This window comes from Oryzias latipes, chromosome 7 (genome assembly GCF_002234675.1).
Source record: "Oryzias latipes chromosome 7, ASM223467v1".
NCBI lineage: Eukaryota > Metazoa > Chordata > Actinopteri > Beloniformes > Adrianichthyidae > Oryzias > Oryzias latipes.
The window spans coordinates 28429773-28438463 of NC_019865.2; the positions used below are offsets into that span (position 1 = coordinate 28429773).

General features: G+C 39.1%; 1 protein-coding gene across 1 annotated transcript; it reads right to left on the reverse strand.

The window, feature by feature from the left end:
- Positions 1-353: 353 nt before the first annotated feature.
- rps21 (ribosomal protein S21) lies at positions 354-7251 on the reverse strand. Its single transcript, XM_004086307.4, has 6 exons — positions 7145-7251; positions 6694-6772; positions 2880-2943; positions 1044-1115; positions 497-552; positions 354-417 (listed from the first exon to the last, which is right to left on the reverse strand). The coding sequence occupies exons 2-6, from the start codon at positions 6741-6743 to the stop codon at positions 408-410; spliced, it is 252 nt and encodes an 83-aa protein (XP_004086355.1). The 5' UTR covers positions 6744-6772; positions 7145-7251; the 3' UTR covers positions 354-407.
- Positions 7252-8691: the final 1440 nt, after the last annotated feature.

Sequence of the window (8691 nt, forward strand, 5' to 3'; positions counted from 1 at the left end):
ATGTGGGTTGAATTGTTAGAAAATGTGAACATTTGATTAAACTGCACTGAGTTTGTCTCAACTCAGCAAAGGAAGAGCTTCATCTTCAGTGGGACATCCTTTTGACGCAGTGCCCATGGAAACTGATGGATTATTTACTGCAAATGTTGGAATCCCATGAAGACGGTCTGTGGCATTGATTAACCAGAACGATTTTTAGAGAACAGACACAAAGGCCCAGTCTAGAAAAACACCTGATATGTCTACAAATGTGGAACATCTGGATTGTTTTTCCTACAAAAAAAGGTTCCTCATTGAAAAATGCAGATCAGTGTCCAGGATACTCTGACAACACAGCAAAATGAGAAACAAGGTTTTTTTTTTCTCCATTTTTATTTTACAAATTTGCCGTGGCTCCAGAGTTGACCTTAGATGTTCCTGTAAAACAAGACAAACATGAAGTTAACAGCAAATAGGCATAAACATCTACTAGAACGTGAACCTTCAGGCTTCTTACTTTGCAACAATGGTGTCATTCTTTGCCAGCCTCAGGATGGAGTCGTCAGACTCTCCCTGCAGGATCACAGCAGCAGCAGCAGGTTATCAAACCATCACGGCCCAGAGTTCAACAGCTGGACAGATCTGCCCCGTCTGGGAGGCCTAAAGACGGCCGAACTGCCAGCAGCTGCAGCCTTTTGCTTTTTGAAGTACATATATAGAAAAGGTCCTGCATTCTGTGACAAAACTTTTCACTGAAGAGTCAAAGGGTACTTCTAATAGGCTCAGAAACCGGCTTTATCTGCAGCGACTCTCCATGTGGAAAAAATGTCTGTTTAGCCGAAGAAGTTTGGAATTTTCTTTCATGTCTTCAGCCATTTTCCCCTTAATCCCTTCCTGTCTGCTGATTGGTTCTCATGTAATTGACCCTTGACCACAGCTGCTGGCTACACATTAGCACTTATTCCTACATTAAGTTTGCCACCATTTCTGCTCTGTCTGAACCTTAAAACTCAATGACTCCTCTATCATGAAGACTCGAGCGTTATGGAATTATTGACACTTACCATTCTGCGGATAGCGCCACAGATGGCGTAGGTCTTAAACTGACCGTTGAAGCGACCAGTCACTTTGTCGACCTGGAAAATAAAGACAAAACGGGTGAAATGGCAGCTGCACACGGCACTAAACCCCCTGCAGGCCTTCACTACTAAAGTTGACGGTTGGTCTTAATCTACTCAGTGGCTTCTACTAGAAGAAAAGCACATTTGTCTTTTTTTTCTTTAGGGGTTTAAACGTCACACTCCTTTCACAGGTGAGTTTAACACACAAACAAAAACATTTTGAAACAAACTAACAGACTCAGTTTTTTATCTGATAGTCAGGCTTCCTAAAGGTTTCTTCGAGTTATATTAAAGACTTGCAGAACAATTACTTGTCAGTGACATGATAGATTACAATTACTAGCCTATAGAAACCCTCATTACTTCATTTCTCACAGTAATGCAATGAAACCATAGTTGACTCATCAAACTAATGTGTGTAAACAGTCGGCTCTGATACGGTCTCTTGGTTAAATGAAACAGAACAGATACTAATAAAAACAGTTACTGATGCATGAGCTCTAATGCAGAATCAGAAGATGTAGTGAGATGATGGGAGCAGAAATATACATGTGGACGAATATGTAGGTCATTCAACACCTGCAGATATTTGGATTCTTTCCAATTTGTTGAAGATAAAGGCAAAAATATTTCACTTAAGTAGCGTGTTTTGTGCTGGAGATGAACTGCTTTCCACTGCCGTAGTGTCAATGAGCAACCTGTCTACACACCATGTAGGCTACTATATTATTTGTACATTCTGCTATATTTTTCATGTTCAAAACAGTTGAAACAGCATATCTCTGCATGTGCTATAAGTGAAACCTAACAGCTCTGCGTCTGTATAGGATGCACTTTGGTCCCCTATGAGCCTCACCACTGTTATCTTCCTATAAGGATGATCATTAGCGACACCCTAATGACCAAAATGTTGTCAGAAAGTAGAGTGGAGTGAAGAGCTTTTCAGGAAAATGGACAGTTTTTTTTTTCTTTCTTTCACGAAGCTGAATGCAAAACCCAAATGCTTTGTATGTCATCAACTGGTCGCAGTGCTCAAAGAATATAACATTCAGCACCACTAAGAGACTCACCATAAAGAAAAGTTTCTGGACTGCTTCAGTGTCAGATGTCAAATATTCAGTGTGTATAAAATTGAACAGACCAACTTTTTTTTTATTGAATTTAATTTTATTCGAGATCCAACATAGTAGCCTAATCAATTGTCACAAGTGATCAATTATTTAGCAAGCAGGCAGGAGGTCTAGACGCCCACCAGAAGGTCAAATGGGTTCAACACTGGCGTAAGCACATCGAGGTGGACATACCTGTCCTTCCTTTTTCCTGTTTCAAGTCTCAATATTCACACATTTTCTAAGAAATTTCACAACCTACAGACAAAGATCTGTAAATATCTTTGTACACGGCACCAGTGGCATTTCTCTACACGCCTCAGATCTGCATTTAGACATGAGGTCAATCTAGGAGTCAGTTGTAGACTTGAGGATCTACCAGTTAAGCATTTATTTGACTGGCTACATTTTTCAATGGTTTTAAACAGAAGATAATCAGGTTATTAAATTAAATGATGCCATGTTGAATGGCAACAAATATGTCAAAAGATAATTCAAATATAAGGGAAAATCCTCTTATTGGCATTTTCTTTTTTCCCTAATCAGTCTTTGCTCTCGTGTTCTGTATTTTCTACCACTAACAGATTGTTTCTGTTTTTCTCTTTCACTCAGCAAATGAATGAATGAATGAAGCTACAGAGAAAACTAACAACTGCATTTAGCAGCATACCTCAGCAATGTTGATCTGAATGGAGGCGTGGTCCTTGGCTCCAATGATTCTGTTGCTGGCAGAGCTGAAACCAAACATTTCATTTGTCATTAAAGAAGCATTTTTCAGCGTATGGGGCAAATTAACCCCAAAATGTTAAACAGCTTGCTCAAAACGTGTTTATTAGAAGATAAAAAGTCCACTGTCTGTTGGGTTTTAACTGAAAGAAAGAAGCTAGTAACAGGAAGTGCTAGAACATGTAAACCGTTGGTAAATGCAGAGCAACATGGTGCATTCTGAGGTCTTCATTTGACTTTAAAGGTGTATTCAGGGAAAACCGTTTGGTCCGGATCGAGCCCAGAACCTTGTGTTTGGTCTTTATTCAGACTACAGTCAAGTAGCTTTTCCTAATTCAAACCAAAGCTTGTAAATAAAACCACATGACTCAAAATCTCCTCACTCACAATTACAGAGGCGGAGCAAAGCAGCTAGAGACAGAAATGGTGGAAATTTGCAGTCATCTTAGGGTAGTCCATTCCAACTTTATATTTAACTCAATCAACGTCAGGTTCAACACCTTTTTTGGTCTGGTGTGGTCACGCTGCAGGGCGGTTACTGACAAGAAGACGTCTAAGAAGGTTCACTGATAAATGTTTATGACTTCTAGATTGTGGTGAAACGGTGAAAAGCAATGTGTGTCACGTTAAAAGTTTTGATGAGTCTGAATTCATCCAACCACATTTCAATGAGTTGCTGGTGTTATTGTATCATTTTAAGGGAATTATGTTAAGAAACTACAGGGCAGCTTTAAGGATGACGTCACAGCCGTGCGTGTCACGTAACGAGACACAAAAGTTTTCTGCCGTGTTAAAATAAACCTAACAAGTTAATATTTGGATTTTTTCCGGTTAGGCATCTGCTTATGAGTAGTTTATCCACCGGACGTTTCTTCCAAACCAGCTATCAGATGTGCATGAGGCTGCAGTGTTACTCTGTCTTTGAATAAACATAGCTTGATCGGTAGGTAGCATAAAGTCAAGCACATCTAGCGGTAACATAATAGATACATTTTTCTTTGACCTGCTTCTCAAAATGTTATAATCTGTGCAGTTTAATGTCAGCTTTTTAAGTTAGGTTAGTTGACGTCTAATTTTGATACCAGGTGATTTTTGAGCAGGGAATGCTGGAACATGAGGTCATGTGACCCGTTTTGAGAAAGCTGATTGGCTGCAGTCTATGTCCACAAACATACAGAAGCACATCTAGCTAGATTAAATACTTTTAGACTGTGGCCTTCTTAATAAAATAACTGTTTTATTATTGTTTATTTAAACAATTCAATTGTGACTATTTACAAATATTTCATAGTATTTTAGCCTTTAGTTTAATATTTTTTCACTTTGTAGACTTTATTTTCAGACTCTTTATATTGCTACCTTGTAACAAATAGGATGTCTGCTTTAAAAGGGCGTTTTAAAAAACAAAAATAAAGCCAAATCATTTTATAAACATGTCACGCTAAAAATGCCAGTGTTTATTCTTCCTCAGAGCACCTGTTGCAGGGCTCCAGACTGCGACCATTTGAGACTGTGCGACTGAATTTTACATCCATTCGCACATGTGCGACCAGTAAATTTGCCTCCCCCACCCTCCGTATTTTTTATACATTAAACGAGGAAGGGGCACGTCAATGATCAATGAAATGATCAATGAGACGCGAGCGCACACGCAGGCAGGCACACACACTCGCGCACATACTCATGAAACGCGAGCACACATTCGCGTGATGCCTAGGGGGCGGGGCCTAGAGATATTCGCGCGCGTAAACATCTGTGGGAAGGAAACAGAGACAAATACAATCTCAACCTGATATGTGCGTCTGAGCTATGGGTAAGCGAACTATTGATTCGTTCTTCCGACCTGCGGCTAGTGTACCAGGGCCAGAGTGTACAGCAGGGGTTTCAAACTCGCAGCCCCCAAGATGATATTTTGCGGCCCCCGCCTTAATATGAAAGTTCAATTTTAATTCGGCCCGCCAGTTTGCATGAATGACACTTTTTCATCGTCATGCGCGGAGCTGACCAACCAATCACAGTGGGGTAAATGACTGTTGGGGGGCGTGACAATGAGAGGGTTTGAAAGCAGGACACCTGACCGCCCCCTCCCTCCCAGACGGAGGGAGGGGGCGAAGGAGTTCCTTACTTTCCTTTAGAACATATTTTTTCGCTTGTAATTTTCTAAATCCATGCAGTCCGTGCTGAACTTTTCTCTGGGTCGCACAGACCCGGAGGAAGGTTTAGGGTTTTGGTTAAGCGCGCGGCGGCGTGTCACCCCCAACCACAAACTGTTTATGCACGGCTGTCACGGCAGCACACCGCTCCCGCGGGGGTCGGGTCAGTTGAGGAGAATAAATGTCCCACACCTACATGCGTGACAGCTAACGGGGCTTGAACTTTAAATATGTGTGAGTGACAAGATTTAGTTCTAGACACTGAAAACCCGTGGGGAAAATGCATCGATAGACGTGTAGATGATCCCGCGCCGCGCCTGGAGCGTTGGGGAGACCAGGCGGGGGGTCCTCTCCCCCTCAGTATGATCTGTGTTATTATATATTTTATACTTATTTGAAATTTTTGTAATGTATGTAGCCTTATTTTAATCAATTGGTATTTTCAATTATTTTGATTGATTACTGAACTACAAAAAACCATCAGGACACAAATAATGCATTGTTTTGTAGTCTGTAGGGCAGCTTTCAGTCAGTGCAGTACTAAATTTCCAGCTGCGTTCGCTCAGGTTGGGGCCTTGCTCCCACCCCTTTCTCCTGATATTTTTGTGACGATTGACAGGAGATGTTGGAGCAAAAACAAAAATATACGTCTCACACCAGGTGATCTGCACAGCGTTGAGTCCCCCTGGGTGATCTCAAACACGCTTTTGGTGTCACCAACATACATTTCCATCCGTTTTCTTTACTTATTTGTACTGTCATGACAGCGATGCTTTTGTCAGTCTACCTTGTTGTTGCATCTTCAAATAGAAGATGCAACAACATCTTCAGAATCTTCATCTACATCTTTCTTCAGAATAAAATGTGACACTGAATTTGGAACAGCACATTGTAATTTCGGCATTTATTATTAAAGTATTTATTAGTAATACAGTGGAAATTAGTAGATCTGGTTAGCATGTTGATTTACGGTATGCGCCCCTAAATTTTCTGGTTGTGCCCCTAAAATTTTCAGTTGGGGGCCACAGTGCTCCTAGTGAAAAAAGTTAGTCTGGAGCCCTGTGTTGCTTTAAATTGAAAAGTACCATTTACTTGATTATAATCCTAATTAATTATAATTTGATAAATAGTAAATAAAAATTGATTTGTAGTCCTTTTGACTAGATTTGCAATGATGCCTCCCTTTTTGGATTGAACAAGTAATGAGAACGTTATAACGCTAAAAAAAACTCATTTGATTCACTTTATTGATTAGCTGTTTATTCAAGAAAAAAACACACAAAAAGCACATGTGAACACTTTAAATGCTACAACTTTTTTTTATCCTATCTGGATGATCCTCCCATTGGAAATTTTTATTTAGCCCTTACCAGTGACAGTGCAGGGCAATCCAATTAATTGTTTAGTCACGTATTGTGCTAAGGTTGTGAGCGTTACGTGACTTTTACGTGAATATTTGATTAGTAACCTGAAAAGCCAAAAGCCTGCACGTCCTTCTCCATATTAAAACTTAGAACTGTTCCCATAACGGGATCGTTAACGTCACGTGATGTTTATGTTAACAGTAAAATTCCTTCATCCAATTAAATATAACTAAACACTCACCATTTTCGCGGGACGTACAGGTCCACAAATTCTCCAGCGTCGTTCTGCATGTTTTAGCTCGAAGTGGTCGCCTTCAAATCTGATAGAAATAGATCAATAAGCAAATCCATCAGAGACCCGGTTCAGCTTTTAGCACGGGCGAACCTGTCCCAGGCTAACATTTAAATTTACGTTTTACAAAAGGGATGCCAAAATAAAGAAATTAAAAAGACATTTCTTTATCCAGAGGAAAATCGTTAGCATTAACTACTACTAGTAGCACGCGGACAGAACGACCGCGTGCGCTCGTTCTCTCTTAATTGTAGACCACAAGGAGCAAATAAAGACTTAATAGACCCAGGTATGACTACAGGGTTACATTAGCTATGTATCGTAGAATTAAAACAAACAAATGCAAACATATAGAATAACTTCGATTCGTTTTAAAAAAAAGAGCTGAACAGATACGCACCGCTCGCGACAAATGGCCGACAGGAAAGGAAGAACGACCCGGAAACGGAAATCAAGAGAAAACACGAAGGAGGCTTCGTCGCCCCCTGCTGGAGACACAATGATAGTCACTGATAACGCCACAAGGAGGCAAATACATGTGCACTTAAGTTCAGACTGGATTCACTTGAAGGCCTTTTTGGATGACTTAGAATAAAGCCATGTTTGGAAAAATAAAAAAATAAAAACAACACTTTTCTTCTATTTATTTATTCATTTATTTACTTTCGTTAATGAAGAGACAAACTTCAGGTTTAGCATCTTTGTGGCAGTTGTACGAGGTGTTTGTGAAATTACAGTTAGAACTGGCATAGAAAAATCTAAACAACAAAAACCAAATTAAGTAAAAGAATAAACAATAACACAAAAATACGAAATTTAATACTATAAGATAAAAATAGAATAAAAGAAGGGGGATACATGAGCATTATAATGATCATTAACTAAGGGGTTATCAAAAAGCTGTGAATTACATATGATACTTTAGAGTTTCATATTGTTTGTCAGAAACATGCATCTTTGCATTAGTAGCGAAGACAAGCATGAGGGTTTTGATCCAGAGGAACTGCTGAAATGTATGCAAAACCTATTTTAACATTGAAGTCTCTAGTTTAGACTTCATGATTTTGCCGTGTTTAATAGAATGTTTCCCTCATGACCACACAGCTCTGCTGAGGTTTTTTTTTAGAATAACATTTCATGCAACAAGTTGTATAGTCATCTATAAGTATACTTAGCCTATACTAACTAGGCAGAATATCTGAAGTTTACTTTTTATCTACATTCTATATTTTGTAAACTTAAAATGTTCCAATTTAGTCTGAAAAATCTTTTTTTTGCCTTTGTTTTTTCTGTCAAAAACTTCCCCCAAACTTTTAACACTCAGTAAATAACTAAACCCTTGCTTTTTATGAAGACCCATCATAGATATTCTTATTTGTCTTCGTGTCAGACTGTTTTTTGCAATAATGTTGCAAATAAACATGTTTACATATAAAACGTTTCTCACCAAACTGGAACTACAATAGACTGACATGTTGTTCATCTACCCTCCAGCAGAGGGCGTCCTGACATAAACAACGTTTCATTATCAGGGGCCATTTGCAGCCCATTACGCTGTTTAATCTGGGAATAAATTATACTAATGTGTTCGTTCTTCACCTTTTGGCATTATATTGATCATCCTTAATAATGTTCTATCTTTCCTGTCATTCTGGTGTCTCCACATAGATGGTGCACTACAAATGTAGCACACATGAACCACGTTAATTTAAAACCACAGAAGTATGAATAAACCACACAAAGAACAAGTAAATCATGGAAGCCTTTCTTTAGCATAATTTAAAATAAAGTCAATACCAGAAATGCTTTTTCCTTTTTAAAATGAAGCTGCATTCGTCGACTCAAAAATGAAACATCTATCCGCCAATCTTTTTCTTTTTCAACGCTGCTCATTCTATCACCTAATTAAAAAGACAAAGAAAATGCTATTTGACATTTGTGTAGCAA

Coding starts and splice junctions, on each gene's coding strand:
- rps21 (XM_004086307.4), bottom strand. CDS start 6,743: ATGCAGAACGACGCTGGAGAATTTGTGGACCTGTACGTCCCGCGAAAA. Junction 2,944..6,693: donor CTGTACGTCCCGCGAAAATG/GTGAGTGTTTAG, acceptor GTTTGGTTTCAG/CTCTGCCAGCAACAGAATCA. Junction 1,116..2,879: donor TTCAGATCAACATTGCTGAG/GTATGCTGCTAA, acceptor TTTATTTTCCAG/GTCGACAAAGTGACTGGTCG.